General features: G+C 38.3%; 2 protein-coding genes across 2 annotated transcripts; both read right to left on the bottom strand.

The window, feature by feature from the left end:
• Window positions 1–324: 324 nt before the first annotated feature.
• hrh2b (histamine receptor H2b) lies at window positions 325–2,074 on the bottom strand. The gene is made up of 2 exons (XM_057821638.1): window positions 1,454–2,074; window positions 325–837 (listed from the first exon to the last, which is right to left on the bottom strand). The coding sequence occupies exons 1-2, from the start codon at window positions 2,072–2,074 to the stop codon at window positions 358–360; spliced, it is 1,101 nt and encodes a 366-aa protein (XP_057677621.1). The 3' UTR covers window positions 325–357.
• A 2,162-nt stretch (window positions 2,075–4,236) lies between these two features.
• On the bottom strand, window positions 4,237–17,359 carry LOC130907076 (uncharacterized). Its single transcript, XM_057821935.1, has 4 exons — window positions 17,022–17,359; window positions 12,941–15,763; window positions 6,998–7,072; window positions 4,237–6,894 (listed from the first exon to the last, which is right to left on the bottom strand). The coding sequence occupies exons 2-4, from the start codon at window positions 15,697–15,699 to the stop codon at window positions 6,675–6,677; spliced, it is 3,054 nt and encodes a 1,017-aa protein (XP_057677918.1). The 5' UTR covers window positions 15,700–15,763; window positions 17,022–17,359; the 3' UTR covers window positions 4,237–6,674.
• Between the last annotated feature and the right edge of the window lie 1,236 nt (window positions 17,360–18,595).

Raw genomic sequence — 18,595 nt, 5'->3', positions numbered from 1 at the left:
ATGGAAGCGAAACACAAATTTTCATCAGAACTTTGTTTTGTGGCAAAACTAGCATGACTGAGCAAGCAGAACTTGAAATGTTAAATTGTGCTTACTTTGAACTGTTGTGTTAATGTAGACTTTTACTATGCATTGCACTGACATTGAGGAAAAGTCTCCTGCTTGGTTTACTTTCATACGTGCTTATGTCCAATTCACTTAATAATTTAAGTTTTGCTTACTTACCGTAAGTTCTGCGTACTTCTACTAGGTGCAAAAGCTTGAGTATTAAAAAAAAAAAAAATACTGTGTAGTTTACAGCAGTAATAAAAACAGAGCAAAGACTATTTGGGAAAAGCTGCTTTAAATTGATACTGGTTAGCAAATTTGGAACTGTGCACAGTGAAGGAGAGACTCATTAGGGACACCGTTTTTGTTATGTATATTTAAGTGGTTCATCTCGGTTTCTTTAACTGTGATATTAGACATTTGGGAATGTCTTTGTCCATTACAGAGGGTTGATCTTTTATGCACTTGCAGTTTTCTGCGTGACGATCCTCTACAGAAAAGAAGTGCTGCATAGGCCTTTCTAAAGTCTCTGTTAAAGGCGGGATAGAGGATAGGATTCAGAACAGAATTGAAATAGCCTAGCCACAGGAGTACTGAGTGAAGTGTAGTCGGGGGGTTCATCTGTTCTTTGATTCCCGTTCGAGTGAAGAAGGTGAAGTAGGGGAACCAACAGATGATAAAGGCCCCCAGCACAGCGGCCAAGGTTATGGTAGCTTTGTGCTCTTTGGCTATGGCCGCAGATGATGCCAGACGGGCAAAAGATGGCGTGGCGGCACGGATTCGTTGCACCTGTGAAATTAGTCAGAATTTCAATATAAATTCAGTCCCTGATTATGCAAGTGATTTTTTTGTCATGTAAGCCACAAATTTAACATTAAAAAAAAAAAAAAAAAAAAAAAAAAAACCTTTCATTTTTGGTCTATTTCAAAATTCTTTTTTATTTTAAATATGTATTTTACGAATTATAATGAAACAATAAGTAAAAGTTTAAAAGTTTTGTTATATTATTTGATTAATTTGATTAATTAAACTTGTTTTTTTTATTTAGTTTCTTATTTTTTATTGATTTATTTTTTATTCAATTTAAAAATAGAACAAGTAAAAAAGAAGTAATTCATTTTAAAAAGCATAAAAAATAATAAACATTGAAAAAAGTACAAATATTTAATGTTAACTAACTAGCTATCATTGACAGCAAATGAACGTCTTTCGCTGTAAAAGGCAGGCAATGAGTGCCCTAGTTAATGAGGACAAGCAAGTAACTAGAACTCAATCAATCAATGCAAACCTTCAAAATCATCAAGCCAATTCATGTTAATGTGGATTGGCCATATAGTAAAATTGTTTTGCCCCCAGACAACTGTAATTAAAGAAACCTCTCTGGGTTTAAGTAATAAAGCCTCACCTGTTGGCGCGCCACTCTGAATATGCATATGTACATCCCACACATAATCAGCAGAGGAAGGTAAAAAGAGCACAAGACGTACAAAATGATATAGTTATTATTCCATTCGAACTGGCAGTAGCGTCCCTCCTTGTGCTCTTGTCCCATGTGCCAGTCTAAGTGCTGCACTCTGTAGTCCACTGTGTTCCAGCCCAGGTGGATGGGCACGAAAGACACAGCCAACGACATGCCCCAGATTGCGACGATGGCTAAGGTCACCCTCGGTGGAGTGATTCTTGATGAGTAACTGAGGGGTGCTGAGATGGCGAAGTATCGATCCACACTGATGGCTAACAGGCTGAGGATGGAGGCGGCGCACAGCATGACATCCAAGGAGATGTAGATGTTGCACATGGTGCCCCCAAGGGGCCACTTCCAACTCCGTAACTCCAGAGTGGCGGAAAAGGGCAGCACCAGCAGGCCCAGCAGGAGATCCGTCACCGCCAGTGACACCACAAAGCAGTTAGCGATGCGCCACAGTCGGCGGCTGAGGCCCACGGCAAGGCAAACCAGCACGTTCCCGCCGATGGTTAGGAGGATAAATGAAACCAGAATCAGCCAGTGAAGAGCCGTGAGGAGCATTGTGCTCCCTGCGCAGAATCACTGAAGCAATGCTAAAGTCTCGGAGTCGCATGCACTTGTGTGTGAGGTTCATAGGTTACAAAATGGAAAAATCTTCCCAGGCACTGGCATTTAAAAAAAACAATCAAAAAACTTGTGACTCCCTAAGTTCCTGATGAAGAAAAAAAAGAAAACAATATATTTATTAGAGTTGGACACCATTATCGATATATCGTAGGGTAGGGGTGAAAATGAAAATTTGAAACTAAGAACCGAAAATTCGAAACTAAGAACTGAATGTGAGAGAACTGAAGCAGAAAACCAAAAGCAGAAACCAATCTTTTAAAAACAAAACAATACAATAAATAAATAAATTTTAAAAATGTGAGAAACAAGATGTTCCTCTACGCTCTCCCCATTGGCTTGTTGTTTTTAAAAATTACACTTGAAGTACCTTGCTGTATATTCTCCTCCCACCCCAAGTTTGGGCATGTCACCTACTGACAACAGGCTTCCCAGGTTATACCTTTACTAGACGGTAAAATAGATGATGGAAGACTGTTTTTAAAGATTAAAAACACTCAAGCTTGATATATTGACCTTTTGGTCCAGGAAGAAGCCGTAAAATTAAAATAAATAGACAAGAATTTCTCATTTGACTCATTTGTACCATCTGGTGGACGTGAGAGAGTACTGAGTGATGTAAATGTTCATAAAAAACAAAATAAATATAATGGACCACAATAACACACTGAATCTGATTTGATTTTTTAAATATAATACTTTTTTAACTCACTGGCTCCCCTTGACAAGGATAGACGCCCAATTCATTTAAACTGGGAGGACTGTCTGTGAATGATAATTTTAAATATATATTTTTTTATTTTAAATATATATTTTATAAACTAAATACATTAAAATATATATTTTTCAAACAAACATAAAAAAAAAATAAAAAAGAGAACAATGTTTTTTTTTTTAAATTATTTAAATTTATTAAATTAGTTTATTATACAAGATATAATTTTTTATTATTACAATTTTTTTTTTAATTTAAAGTATCTGTACAGTATTTAGTGTATCATAGACTTCGTAATGATATTGATAGGTCAGATTCAACCTTCATTGCGCCATGCCTTCAAGTAGGGGGCCATCCCAGAATCTGCTTCAGTTATTCGCAGTCGGTCGCAGCGACACATGCGGCGATCCAACGCCGAATTTATGTTGAAACATTATGAAAGCTGTACCGCATACAAACAGGAAGGATTGTCTCAGGAGTAATTTGTTCGAGGATTCAAGGTAATTACTATATTTTTAGTTTTTTCACAATAATTTTCAACTTAAAAAGCTCTATGTTTTAAGGCTGCCGCCACATTGTCTAACAGACTAGCATCATTCTTCGACATATTTACGTGAAATAAATGCTAACTCTGCTTTTTTTTTTTTTTTTTTTTCGCTTTTCACCAAAAATCGAGACTGTTTTACGTCCAGATCTAAAAAGAATTCAGGGATTTCAGCATTTATTCACAAGAATTTTTACTGGTATAGCTCTTTTTACATGTGGCGGCCGCCACATTGACTGATAGAGTAGCATCATACTTCGACATATTTACGTAAAATAAATGCTAACAGCACGTTTTTTTGCTTTTAACCAAGAATCGAGACTGTTTTACGCCCATATCCATAAAGAATTCAGGGATTTAAGCATTTGCTCACATGAATTTTCAACATAAAAAGCTTTTTGTCTGTGATTCCACTCGGTCAGCTTTGACGGCCATGCCAACAATGCAGGCCCCCTATTAATCGGCCCCGCGCCCCTTGTCCCGTCAATATCCCGTCAAATTTATGACTGTATATTAACAGTTTTATTTATTTATTTATTTATTTTTTAGTTATTTATTTATTTATTTTAAAATAATATTTACTATTAACTCATTGATGATAAGTGCCCAGGAAAAGGATAATGAGGACAAGCAGTGACTAAAATACAATTCAGCTATATGCATCTCTAGCAATAAATCATCAATCCAATTTATATTAATTTGGGCTGGCCAAATACAGAAGTGGGATTAGTTGGTATTAAAATATTTTATGTGACACATTGTTGTTGTTATAGTGGATTAAAGTTATTTTATTATTTTGATCGCGGACTATGACAACAGTAATTAAAGGAGCCTCTAAGCTGTGTTGACTGTCAATCATCGTACACGCAAGCAGTTGACAGAGACGTGAGTGAGCCTCAAGCAATGTTTGTGACTAACAAACTTCTTCCCAGAGAATTTTGATCACTTCTATTATTTTCTATTACTAGGTGTCTCCAAAGCCTCTCTGGAGAGCACTTGACCCTAGAAGGAGGAGTGACAGCAAACCCTAATTACCCTCCATACTCTCTTGTCCCAAGGGAATGTTGCCAGTGAGCCTTTATGTCAAAATCAGTCATTAGTCGTGTCTGCAAACAAAACTGACCAAAAAGAGAGGAGAAGTGGGTAAAATTCTGTGTTTATTTATTTATTTTATTTACTCTTGGTTGCACAAAAGAGGAAAAAAGTTGCTGCAAACAATGCTGACATGCAAGTGTACAATGTGACAAAGAACATTAAACAAAAATCTTGTTGTTCCTTTTTATTATTTGAATTTTCATATATGATGTTACCTACAATTTTGTATTTCGAACAGTTTCTTTCCTCTGACAACTGTACTGGTTTGTAGCACTATAAAGACATACACGCTAATGTACAGTGGTATGAAAAAGTATCTGGACCTTTTGGAAGTTCTTACATTCCTGCATAAAATCACCATCAAATGTGATCTGATCTTTGTCAAAATCACACAGATGTAAAAACAGTGTCTGCTTTAACTAAAACCACGCAAACATTTATAGGTTTTTATATTTTAATAAGGATAGCATGCAAACAATGACAGATGGGGGGAAATAAGTAAGTGAACCCTCTGCCTAAGGAAATTTAAAGAGCAATTGAAACGAATTTTTACCTGACATTTTAAGTCAGGTGTGTGCCCAATCATTGATGAGTGGTTCAAAGCTGCCCTGCCCACTATAAAACACACACCCGGAGAAGAGAGAACCCTAGCGTATCTGCTAAAGACTTACAGAAATCACCGGTACAGTCCGACATCTCTGCGCACACATCAATTATATGTAAAACTATGCCCAAGAATGGTGTTCATGGGAGGACTCCACGGAGGAAGCCACTGCTGCCTAAAAAAAAACATTGTTGCTTGTTTAATGTTCGCAAAAAGTCACTTGGACACTCCACAGAAGTTGTGGCAAAATACTTTGTGGACTGAAAAAAACAAGTTGAATTGTTTGGGAGTAACACACATCATGATGTGTGGAGGAAAAATGGAACAGCTCACCAACATCAACACCTCACCGTGAAGCATGGTGACGAGAGCATCATGATTTGGGGCTGTTTTGTAGCCTCAGGGCCTGGACAACTTGCGATCATTGATGGAAGAATAAATTCAAGTTTATCAGGATGTTTTGCAGAAAAACCTGAGGCTGTCTGTCAGACAGTGGAGGCTAAAAAGAGGATGGATGCTGCAACAAGACAATCATCCAAAACACAGAAGTAAATCAACTTCAGAATAATTTCAGAAGAACAAAATACATGTTCTGGAGTGGCCAAGTCAAAGTCCAGACTTGTACCCGATTGAGATGCTGTGGCATTATCTAAAGACAGTGATTCATGCCAGACATCCCAGGAATCTGAATGAACTACAGCAGCTTTGTAGAGAACAATGGGCCAAGATTAGTCCTGATCGATGTGCCAGACTGATCTGCAGCTACGGGAAGCGTCTGGTTGAAGTTATTGCTGCCAAAGGGGGGGCCACAAAATAATAAATGTGATGGTTCACTTACTTATTTTCTCCCTCCTGTCATTGTTTGCCTACTATCCTCATTAAAATATGAAAACATATAAATGTTTGGGCTGGTTTAATTAAAGCAGACACTGTTATTTCATCTGTGTGATTTTGACAAAGATCAAATCACATTTGATGGTGATTTCATGCAGAAATGTGACACATTCCAAAAGGTTCAGGTACTTTTTTTTATACCACTGTATGAAGCAATCATACGGTATATATACTGTGTATACTAACTGAAAAATTAGACCTAGTAATTCAAATCTATCAAAAAATCTAACCATAATTTCTATTTTTTGGGGGGATTTGGAAACATAGTCTTACTATTTACAACTGATTGTTTATTAAATATTGTATGTTTTTGTGAACACGACTGTTGTAACAGTATACATTTTTACTTTGGAATTTTCTCTCGTGATACCACGAGGCTTACACTCACACTTTAAATGAAAGTCATGAATATAAAAAGCAAATTCAAGTACAAAATCCATATTAAGAAATGAGATGTGCAATTTTTGTTTAATTTTTAAAATTAAAAAAAAAAAGTTTTTTTAATTAATTTATTTTTTTTTTTGGGGGGGGGAGTAATACTATTTATTGTCCATGGCGCTCACATACGTAGACATCTCATTTTGGGAAAGTTCACTCACCCATCCCAGTCATAATAGATTGGACATTTAACACCGACAATGGCAGCCATTGAGGTTAATGACTGCCTTATAAAGGGTTAAGACTTCTAAAACTGCTTCAGTTTCCCAGGCAGCCACTTCAGTAGAACCCTGTAGAGCTTTTTGCTTTTCTTCTTTGACTTCTTCATATTCTTCACAGCTTTCTTGAGCAAACCAATGCTGAATTCACCAAATTGTGGAACATAGTTTGTATTACTTCCTCTAGATGAATGTAGATTCAGAATCTCCAAGAAGCTTTTTTCCTGTTGTCTGAAGTCGTACTCCACACTAAATATATCAAAACAGGTATATAATATACTGCAATAAATTAGACACAGATATCAAAACTATCATGAAACAGGGATTACTTAACAGTCAAGAGAAGACTAACCTGTAGACAATACAAGCAGTCTTTTGGCATGTGGAACAGTTTTTAAGGTCCTGTCCTGTTTTGTAACATTTTCCACTGTTGAAGAAAGAAAGAAAAAAATATGCATGCAAGATTTCAGCAGAAGCTTAGATGTTTTTAAGTACTGTGTAACACAATATGACAGACATAAAACCAGCTCTGTGGTCCAAAAAATGACCTCGGACTTTCACTACATGTTATGACTCCGAGTTGGATGAGAATGATTGACAGAGACACATTGCCGGAAGCCCATTTTAAGCTGCAGTATGTTATAACCAGACTAAATAATTAACAAACATGCATGAATTGTCAAAATAATTTTAAAATAAACCACTCAAAATTTCTGATAGATGTGACTGTGTTGCAAATATATCCAGAATCAGTCATTTCCATATTAAAAAATGTAAATTATTGTGCTGTATCTTTCCACTTAAAAACATTATTTGACAATATTTGTGGGCTCATTTGACTCATTGACGGTGTTAGACGTCGTTCATTCGCCCTTCCCAGCAAAATTATTGAAATTAATCTTATGAAAGGTAATACTGTACTGTAGTTATAACATACTGTATGTTTTCATAATGTCTTCCGAGCATAACCAATTGAAAATTCCATGTAAATCTGGTTAAACTTTGATATGGTGCATTCATAGGACCTATCAGCAGAGTGAAAGTGGCTAGAATTTCTTGCTGTAACTCCCTGACAAGAAGGTCGCCACGGAGGCAGAATTCAGTCAAACAACCAAAAAGCAAAGAAAACTGCTTTTGGCACAGTTATTCCTATAACACAAAAAAACGATTTTCATTCAATGATTTGCAAGATACAGTAAACGTTAACAAAAACAGCAGTGACCCCAACCTCCATCTTGAAATTTTTTATTTTCCCTCATTTCCTCACATCTAAATGCAAAATCTCAACTTTAACGATGTAAAAAATATAGGATGTGCATTAAAATTGAAGTTAATGTAAACATTTACTTTTTGTTTTTTAAATAATAAAGATAGTAACAAACATTCACAAAAATGTGTACAAATGACTTATTATGTACAGTGAATTTGAATATATTTTGAAGATCGCGCAAACATTGACTTTTTTAAATTATAAGGAAATGAATAAGTAGCCTAACATAAATGGACAAAAATAAGTCTACAATGCACATTGACAGGCAAGATGTTATGAACCTCCCCGTTAGAGGAAAGAAAATAAAATATAAAGTCATGGACGAAATTATTGGTACCCCTGCAATTTTTCCAGAAAATACAGCATTTTCTCACAGAAATTAATGTAATTACCAAATGTTTTCAGTATGAATGTGTTTATCTCATGTATGTGCATTGGAAAAACACAAAACAGCTGAGGAAAAATTTTAGACAAGACTCAAAAGATAGGCTGGACAAAATTTTTGGCACCCTCACCTTAATATTTGGTTTCACATCGTTTGGAACAAATAACAGAAAGCAATCGCTGCCTGTAACCATCAACAAGTTTCGTGCACCTCTGAGATGGAATTTTGGACCGCTCTTCTTTTGTGAACTGTTCAAGGTCTCTCACATTTGAAGAGTGCCATCTTGCAACTGCAAATTTGAGATCTCTCTATAGTGTTCAAATATGATTTAGATCTGGACTCATCGATGGCCACCTCGGAATTCTCATGTGCTTTGTCTCCAACCATTTCTTGGTGCTATGTGAGGTATGTTTTAGGTAGTGGTCTCCAACCATTTTTTGGTGCTATTTGAGGTATGTTTTGGGCATTGTTGTTGATCTTACTTTAAAAAAGTAATTAATTACAGTTACAAATTACTTCTCCCAAAAAGTAACTGAGTTAGTAACTAAGTTACCTGAATGTTAGAGTAATTAGTTACTTGGCAAAGTAACTGGTGTTACTTTTCATGTCACACTATGTGAAGTTCAACGGGTTTTTGGTACAATTGGCCCAAGCCTAATTCTATATCCTAAACTTAACTAGACACAGGGGTTTTGCGGATATTGCGATAACCACATTGTAACCGTTGCTACGTTTAGAAGTCATTTAATGTTGTGAATCAACCGTTAAAGTGGTTAAAATTGCTCCCGTTATTGCATTAGTTCCCCTCTGTCTACGTACGACATGTGAACGTTTTAAAACTGTTACATCATTTAAAGATAGAGTCAAGTCAAAAACTAAGCAGATTTAGGAGTATTTTAGATAAAAAGTTACTTAGGTTCACTAGGAAGGTTCTCTACAACAGAGCCTTCCTGAGAAGTCTACTGCTTTAAGATGGCGGCTGTTTACTAACGCCGGCGAGTATCATTTCACATGAAGTTCCCTATACATGTGCTAACGTCGCTGTGTCTGTCATTTCCCATGTAGGTCTATATACATGTGATATCTCCCGTGGTCATGTGGGTGTATTTTGTAGGCTATCAGCTACAGTCAGGTATTATTGGAGCCACTCGCATTTGCAATACGTCATAACTCCCTTCCCTCCTCCCCGCTCCTGCTCTGCTGTCACGTCTCCGTGAGTCCGTGTTTCTGACTTTTCTCGCGTCATTCAACCAAAGAAGTAACGCATAGTAACGCATGCCTTTATATCCACAGTAACGGCGTTGCCAAGATGAGAAAAGTAATCAATTAGATTACTCACTACTGAAAAAAATAACGCTGTTTGTAACGCCGTTATATTCTAATGCCATTATTAACAACACTGGTTTTGGGTCATTGTCCTGTTGGAACACCCATGACCTCTAACGCAGACCCAGTTTTCTGACACTACACCCAGTGGCAGACTTGGCAATTTTGGGGCCTAAGGCGAACATATCTAGGGGCCCTCTTCATGGGTCAGGGGTTAAAAAGGTGGGAGGGGTGTGGAGGAAATATGTTCCGGTACACTAGGGCTGTCCTAAACGACAAATTTTCTCCTGATTCGTCAGCTGACTAGTTTTACGATTAGTCGACTAATCTAATAATTTTCTTTTTTTTTTTTTTACTAATTTAGCATTGAAAATTTTGATGACGCTTATTAATTCACAAAACCATTTTGGAACACTTAAATTCTTTATTAAAGTACAAATCATCATGTAAACAACAATAGTTCATCACAAATAAACAATGAGGTTAAATGCTGATATCATTTACTTGTGCAAAAGAATGGAAAGTAGACAGATTCAGAACACTGACTTTGCCTTTCCAACATTATTCAAAACAATTCTTAAAAAAGAATTCTAGCTTTATTATTATAGTATACTACTATATATAATAGTAGTAAAATAATCATTATAATTATTCATTGCCAATCATATTTGTCGTAAAGAGTGTCATGTGAAAGCTTTTCTTAATGTAGAATCTGTATTCTGTAGGAATTACTCAACATATTATAATATTAATTCTGAAGTATGTGGGATTAACTCCAGAAATCGTTGTTTATATGACGAACATTTTATTTTGAAATGTTCACCGGAGGTACGTTTGCTAAACCGCTAACCGAAAGCTTTACACTCCGTAAAAAAACATTCTTCGTCACTGCTTGTGGTGTCACTAATAGATTTAATTTTTTTTCATTAGCAAATGCTGTTAACCAACTGTTGAGTTTTATTCTATGACTGATTGGAACTGTACTGCATTGTTTTGCCACAGGGTGTGCTGTCGTGTATTTTATTTTCGGTGTGAAGAAGAAGACGAAAGTTAAAAGAGGCATTAGGAAAAAAAAAGAAAAAAGAACACAGTGCCTATAGTCAAACATGGTGGAGGTCCAATGTTTTGGGGTAGTTTTGCCTCTGGCACTGGGTGCCTTGACAGTTTGCAAGGAGCCATGAAATAGGGAGACTATCAAAATGTTTTGGGCCGCAATGTAGGGTGTAGTGTCAGAAAACTGGGTCTGTGTCAGAGGTCATGGGTGTTCCAAAAGGACAATGACCCAAAACATACCTCAAATAGCACCAGGAAATGGTTGGAGACAAAGCGCTGGAGAATTCTGAGATTGCCATCGATGTGTCCGGATCTAAATAGTACCATCGCACACCTATGGGGAGATCTCAAAATTGCTGTTGCAAAAAGCCACCCTTCAAATCTGAGAGACCTGGAGTTCGCAAAGGAGGAGTGGTCCAAAATTCCATTTGAGAGGTGCACGAAACTTGGAGATGGTTAAAGGAAATGATTGCTTTCTGTTATTTCTTCTAAAGGATGCGCAACCAAATATTGAGTTGAGGTTGCCAACAATTTTGTCCAGACCATTTTTTTACATTCTGTGTAAAATTGTGTACATTATGGCTTTTTTCTTCAGCTTTTTTTGTGTTTTTCCAATTCAAATAAAAAAAAATAAACACATTCATACTGAAAACATTTGTAATTGGGTTAATGGCTTGGAAAAACTGTATTTTCTGGAAAAAAAATCTAGGGGTCCCAATAATTTCGTCCATGACCGTAATTTTCCTTGCTCTTAAAGATTTGATCAATTTTCTGTTGCATTGCCCTTTTTTATCGCATCAATTTAAAAAGCTTGTTCTTTTTTTTTTTTTTTTTTTTTTTTTGCTGTTTCAGAAAACATGCACATTTGAACCAATCAGAGCTAACGATCTCTGCTGATCACATGTCAGTATGTCAGCCAAGCGAATGGACAACTGTGTCCAGAGCCGCTTGCTTTGGTGTGTGCATGCGCACATTGATGTGACTCATCATTTGCCACGTTTACATGGAGCCAAATATTCCAATTACAATCGGAATATTTGTTCAAACCGAATAAATATGTTCCATATAAACACCTCATTCGGAATGAACAGGCCCAAACCGAATGGAATTTCATTCCGATTCACAGGGGTGGAATATTCCTTTTCCCAAACCGATTAGAAGTAAAATTATATCATGTAAACAGGGAAGCGGAATGGTGTCTGGTTGCGTTCTTTCTGCGCATGCTCCGTACTGACGTGGTGACGTCACCTGGTGACGTAAGTAACGTCACTTGCAACATGGCTTCCAAGCACACGCACAGCGCACCCACACAACTTTTTAAATGAACGGCGTATCATTCTGAAGTTTTGTTTCCACTCGAAAAGTTAAAACAGCACCTGATCTGACGATCGATCTCCATGTTTTGCAACGTGACGCATTGTTTTGATTAATCTGCGCATGTCAGACGGCAGTTGTCAAACGTCCTTTCGGAATAAAGGCAGTCACATGTAAACGCTGGATCGGAATAGATGACGTGACATGTAAACAGCTGATGTGAAATTTCCATTCGGAATGATTTGAATCGGTATGAATAAAAGTCAGCATGTAAACGTGGCTATTGTCAGACTCAGATAACTGCAGCAGCTTGGGAACCCTCCGTGCCATCCGTGGAATAAATAAATAATGGTGGTGGAAACAGATTATGCCACACAAGCACTTCATTATGCTTGTTAATAAACTTGTGTAAATTTGATTTTGGTAGATTATTTTCATTTGGAGATGTGATGCACACGAGGCAGCCTTGCAATTGTTTTTTTTTTTTTAATTTTACAAAGTGTTTTGACAGTTGGCGTCATATTTTCGGGATCAAAACACCGTATACCGGAACGGCATTCCGACCCCGAATCTTATATCGGAACGGTGTTCTGGACCGCTTGCATGCAGTTTGTTTATTATTGCGATGAAATGTATCATTTGGTCACAGAAACGCTCCCGAAAATATCTTCAACTGGTGAAATATGTTGTCGGGCATTTGAATAAAGCGCCTCTTTAGAATTCAGGCAAATGATGAGTCACATGTGTCTGTGGGGGCAATCGCTAAATATTTGCTAGCTTGTGAGAGTAGCCTACCTGTCTTGACACATTTGAATCCAATATTGTGTTGTAAATGAATTGCGTTTGTTTGATTCTAAGTGGAATATTTGAAGTGCTTTGTTTAGTTGAAGGCTAGCGGAAATGAAATTGCAGAGCATGCTGTTCCACATGCACATCCTCTTTCTTACCCACTGGCAGGAGTGTGGCTGGCCTCCAGGTCATGGATGATGTTCAGAAGAGTAGCAATCCTGTCCTTGTTGGCTGCCAGACTGGCCTCCACACTTTGAAGCCTATGTTGTATTGTAGCTGCTGATTTACAGCACAGAGGGGAAGAAGGGGAAAAAAGAGCCTCTTCAGTCGTGCGGGGATGAGCCAGGACGAAGTCGGCCGAGTCCCGCTTTAGGGCAAGTTCGGAATCCCGGATGACGATTGCCTCAGCCTCACCGGACCCGAGGCTTCGGCGGGATGCGGAATTGCAAGTCTTACAAAGTTCTCCCTCGTCGCAGCACAGGGCTGGTGCAATGAAAGACAACTTTGGGCCTCTGAGAGATTGTCGAAATGTTGAATTGTTTGAATCATAACACGCTTTTGTGATAAGGCGCTGGCATTTATCCTGCGCTATGACAGAGGCTGTTAGATCATTTGAATGTGTCTGTTTATCTGCATTTGAGTCAGTCTTACTATTTGCATGCACGGGTGACACGCCCAGGGCAATTGTTTCTGTATTTGAATCCATCTGCTGGGCTGCTCTTCCTGTTGGGCATGTTGCACACTGTCCCTCATCTTCTATTACTGTTCCTCCTTGATAACGTGCACCCGTTTGTTGTTTTGCGTCCATGCAAGCCTGCAGACAAGAGCTGTTTGACTTAATTGGGTGAATGCTATTTTGAGAGGGTTCGTCCTCTGATATAATTGAATACTGCTTTAACTCATTCTTGATCAGATCACTACTCAATAGCTTTTCATTAGGATGTAATCCCTCTTTTAGAAGGTTTTGTATCATATTTGACTGGTAGCTGCTTTTGCTATGATCTTTAGATACTTTGGACAGGCCAGGACGTTCAGTCAAAGCTGTTTTTGATTCATCTTTCTGATTAAGAACAGAACAAAGGAGAGGTTTGTTAGTGGGATCTGATCTAGTGTCTGTTGTTTGGTAAGTCTTGTTGCGAATCGGAAACGTATGATGAATTGATTTGTTGTGTTCGTGTGACACATTGCTTGTTTTAAGTAAAGAATTATATGACACACTAGAGTTCTTTTTGTTTTCTTTTAGTGTAGATGAACGGTGAATATTTGAAGAGTTCCTCCGGGCTGTGTTTCTGTTCAAAGCATAATTAGTAGTGGTGGAGATGGGAGCTGACATCCCCCATTTAGAATCAAGGCTTGCACTAGATGCATTTAGAGATGCTATTTTTCCACAATGTGTTAATTCTGAATTAGAGGGCATCATAGATTTAGGATTATGCTTGTCACTTGCATTTGTGTTTCCTTTTAAATTAATATTATGCTCGACAGAGCTCGTAACAACTACAGTGCTGTGGCTTTTTTTTTCTTGCGGCGTCTGAGCCACGTCAACTGAATCGCGTGTTGGACGGAATGGTTCGTCTTGTGTTTTGGGTTTCAGGTGCTCTGATAATCTGATGGGATATTTAGGTGATAAATCTGAGGTGCCCATTGTTTTTGTTCTTCCTACGACGTGCGGCAAGTTCTGGATCGTTTCGTGACAAGGTGGTATAATGTTAGCCGGCTTACTTTTTGTTGACATGAGTGCTGTTTTGTATGTTTGGGCAATTTCCGGGATGACACCTGAAGCGTGTCCTTTGGATGTTGTGTAAAAATGAGAAGGAGAGTTTTCTTGTGTAGCGTGCACGGATACGCACACCTTTTGCAGGTAGTTTGAATGGGTTTGTGTACGCGGGTAGTTTGATTTGGTAGCCGTGGCCATGAGAGGAGTCGATGGAAGGCTTCCCGTTTGAAGGATTTTATTGTTTTTTAAAGCATCTTCCGTTTTTATTTCATAGACTTCGGCGACAGCGTGGATGCTTTGAGTTTCGGTGGAGGCAGCGCCATGTCTAGGCATAGAAAATGCTCCTTTCATTGAATGGACTGGACAGGCAGGGTGTCGTGTTATTCCAAGTGGTAGTGCCTCTTGAAGATGTGATCCTTCTTGAGGGCTTGTCTCTTTTTCGCCGTGAGGGGAATTCTCAGGGAGTTGATGCTTGCTTGGTTGGATATAGTTCTCATTATGGGGCAACACAAGCTGTTTGCTAGAGTAAAGCAATTCATGTGTTGAATGAAATAGCTCTTCCCTTCTCTTTCCTAAAATCTCAACACCTGCTGTTCGTCTGCCCCCACACTGGTTGCATATTTTTTGTCTGGGAACAGCATACAGTAACATATCTCTCGACTGCTCTGTGTAATTGCTTTGCAGTCTTTTTTGGCGAACTGAGGTGGATTCATTATGATCAACGCTAATGCCACCCATTGCCTCTGAATCAACAACACTACCGTTGGCATAGCGGAAAGTGGCTTTTGTTGTTGCATTGGTTCCAAGTCTTGCAAAATGAGGCTTGGACTTGATCGCGTGCACGTCCGTCAAAGATTTTTGGAAAGTCACTTCCTTTTTACTCTTCAAGTCCCCACTTTTTACTCCTTTTTCCTTCTCATTTGTGAGTATAAGTATCTCTTTGTACTCATTAGTCATGTGGGCTCTCTGGTCCGATTGCGTGTGGAGTTTATACGTTAGCCGCGTGCACCGCTCAGAAGGTGTCCTATTTATCCCTGGAGACGTTTGCACGCCAACGCTGCTGCTCTGAAGACCCCACGTTTGCAGCTGCGCTCCTCCGGTGCCATCGTCTCCCGTTGTTTTCCAACCACGCGCTCCAACCAAGGCTGGGACGCCCAAAACCGGGACTGGAGTGGTAAACTCAGCCGCTCGTCTCCCCATTCTGTGACTGATTGCTTCCAACGTTTTACAATTCAAGGAATCCTATCTGTGGTGTCTACTACATCTGAAAGTGAAAGAGGAAGACGATACAAGTCTGAAGAACTGCCTGTGAGAAATTGCACAACTATGTGGACGTATTTATGAATATAGTCATCCAAATCAAATAAATGTTTTACAAATAACTTCATATAAAATCAACAAAATAGTTTTTTAAAAATCAGTCTTTTAGTTATTTAGAATGGGGGTGTCAAATTGGCGGCTCAGGAGTCAAATCATGCCCGCCACATTGTTTTGTGAGGCCCGAGAAAGTGAATCATGTGCATCGACTATGTAAATTTTCTGTAGTCCATAAATCTGAAATATTAAATATTTCAACCACAACCCTTTGAAAAAATGATAAAAGCAAGCGAACATTTATTGTTTATTTTGTCCTTCAGTTATTATTATTTTTTAAAAATTAAATCCAATAATGAAAAAGAAGACTATATCAACCGGTATCTCCTATTTCGTTTTCTTAATAAATATAAGCACATAAAAGGTAAAAAAAAGTAAAATAAATTAACAAATAATATATGGAAAGAGAATGTTTACATCAAAACAACATTTTAAAAATAAAGATAAAATGTATTGTTTCCTAACCTTTTTTTCAAAGGAATTTTTTTTTAATCAAGAGCCTGAAAACAAACAAAAAAATACCAAAAAAAAAAAAAAAAAAAAAAACACGAAAAAAACGACAACAAAAAACCCTAAAAAAAACTTGACAATCAAAATGTAATGATGAATAGTACAATAATGTATAATATTATGATAATTGAGACCTCACATCCACATATGTGGACATCATATTTTAAGTCATGTTGGCTACACCAGATGTTAATATTGTAGCGTACAGTTGTTTTTTTAATCACCACAAATAGTCACTTATGAAGGGTTAGCCCATTTTTTTATGCACTGAAGCAGAGATTTGTCTGTGAATGAGTTTGTGTAAACAAAATGCCCAATTTCTAACGTTGATATGCATGTCATAACTTTTACATAAACCCATTCTGACAAGGCTCCTCTCAGCCTCATTGCGGACTGCCATGCAGACATGTCAAAACTGCAGAAAGAACACCAAGTCACATATCCCTGTAGGGACTATTAAGTTGGGTGGCCGTTACTTGAACTTGTGAAGTGTCATGTATGTGTTGTCACTTGATAACTAAAGAACAGTAATGTAACTTAACACCAACTATATTTGCGGTGGAGACGTAAATAAATGCAAGCTAGTGTCACTTTCCTCAAAACAAAGTATACATACGTGTATGACTTTTTTAACATACCTGCGTGATGTCCATGTGTAGCGAAATTACTCACACTTTGTCTTTGGTGTCCTCCTGAGTCACTAAAGTGTTAAACAGCTACGAGCTTCTGACAATTTCACCTAAAAGGAGTTTACAGTCATCCACTACTAGAACGTGAGGCCAGTTTTCAAACATCCCACCATTTCTGTAGGTAATTCTTGCTGACTTTCTATTGGTTCTGTGCTACATTCGCTCCTGAATCTTGATGCCGCAAACACATTCATGTTATCCAGTAGTTTCTACCCATCTTCTTTATTTCTTCCACAGTCTCTCTATAATTTCCATCACGGTCCTCTCCCCTTCCAGCATCCTGATATACAGCTGGGTGGAGATTTGGAAGAAGAGAGAGGAAGATAGAGGCAGAGAGAGAGGGAGGGGGGTGACTTGCATCAGCAGGGGACCATGTTTAACCCTTTATAAGGCAAGCAGCTGTTTTCGGTAATTAAAAACAATAAAAAATTAACATAAACCTGGTATCCACAAACATGGATTAATTTATATGTATATTCAGAGGCGGGGAGAAACGCGTTACATTTAGTTGACTAATATTTTGAGAAACATGTACTTAGAGTAGTTCTACCATGCAATACTTTTGACTTTTACTTGAGTAGATTTGTGAAGAAGAATCACTATTCTAACTCCGCTATTTTGGGCTACACTAAAGTCGTTACATTTTTCCTCTTTCTTCTACATATTGATTTAATTTTTGCCAGAGATGCCGACAGTGGCTGTCTGTTTCACCAATGAGATGTCGAAACAATAACAATATGACTCCAATATAACCGATCACAGGTAGCAATTTTTTTTTCTCAACTAGAGTGCACTCATGCTCTTTGGATGGGTGATATCCCCACCTCGCCCGCCCTCTCTCCCTGGGCCGGGTGGGTGGGGGCCGTGGCCCTGGGATGGTGCCCACACTGCGTCTCCGTGCGTGTTTGGTGGCGCTCGCGCGCGGCTGCGTGTAATTGGGCACGCTTGGGCGGGGGGCCCAGGTGCCGGGATTGGCGATGGGGCGGCGTAGGGTCGGTTGCCGATGGGCTTACATTCACAAGGGATTCACACGATTACTGGTTTCTAGATCACAGAGCTGATTTGTGCACACTCCACCCCTCCCAATCACTTAGCTCCAGTGTTGTTTTCATCAACGATGACTATGATGAAAATATTTCTTCAACAAACGATGACAGGACGATAACGGGCAAAAAATGTATCTTAGGAGACTAAAACTTAACAACACAAATGTCAGTTTTCGTCTGACAAGACGAAAACAAGACGAAAATGCGTCATAGGTTTCGTCGCATGTTAACAACTTGTGACATTTTATGTGTAGTTAGCCTGCCTAGTTGTGTCACTCATATGACTTGTTGTGACCCCGCAACTCACTCACTAGTCTATTGTCCTCTCCAGTCTCACCATTGCTTGTTTTGAGACACACACAGTATTATTTGTCTTCTTATCTTGGTAAGAGAGAATATGCAATGTTGTTTTAGCCTTTAAATATCTGTGCTGAGTGCAAAATGTAAATCGTAGCATTAGCATAGCATTCACTTTCA

Source organism: Corythoichthys intestinalis, chromosome 18, assembly GCF_030265065.1.
Source record: "Corythoichthys intestinalis isolate RoL2023-P3 chromosome 18, ASM3026506v1, whole genome shotgun sequence".
NCBI classification, from domain to species: domain Eukaryota; kingdom Metazoa; phylum Chordata; class Actinopteri; order Syngnathiformes; family Syngnathidae; genus Corythoichthys; species Corythoichthys intestinalis.
The sequence above is the reverse complement of the archived record's forward strand: the minus strand, read 5'-3'. Positions and strand labels throughout refer to the sequence as shown.

What these genes read in the sequence shown, in the direction of transcription:
- hrh2b (XM_057821638.1), bottom strand. Translation starts at nt 2,074, where the DNA reads ATGCTCCTCACGGCTCTTCACTGGCTGATTCTGGTTTCATTTATCCTC. An exon ending in TCAGAGTGGCGCGCCAACAG is followed by an intron (nt 838 to 1,453) that starts GTGAGGCTTTAT and finishes CTAATTTCACAG; the next exon opens with GTGCAACGAATCCGTGCCGC.
- LOC130907076 (XM_057821935.1), bottom strand. Translation starts at nt 15,699, where the DNA reads ATGGGGAGACGAGCGGCTGAGTTTACCACTCCAGTCCCGGTTTTGGGC. An exon ending in AGCCACACTCCTGCCAGTGG is followed by an intron (nt 7,073 to 12,940) that starts GTAAGAAAGAGG and finishes TTTCTTCAACAG; the next exon opens with TGGAAAATGTTACAAAACAG. An exon ending in ACTGCTTGTATTGTCTACAG is followed by an intron (nt 6,895 to 6,997) that starts GTTAGTCTTCTC and finishes TGATATATTTAG; the next exon opens with TGTGGAGTACGACTTCAGAC.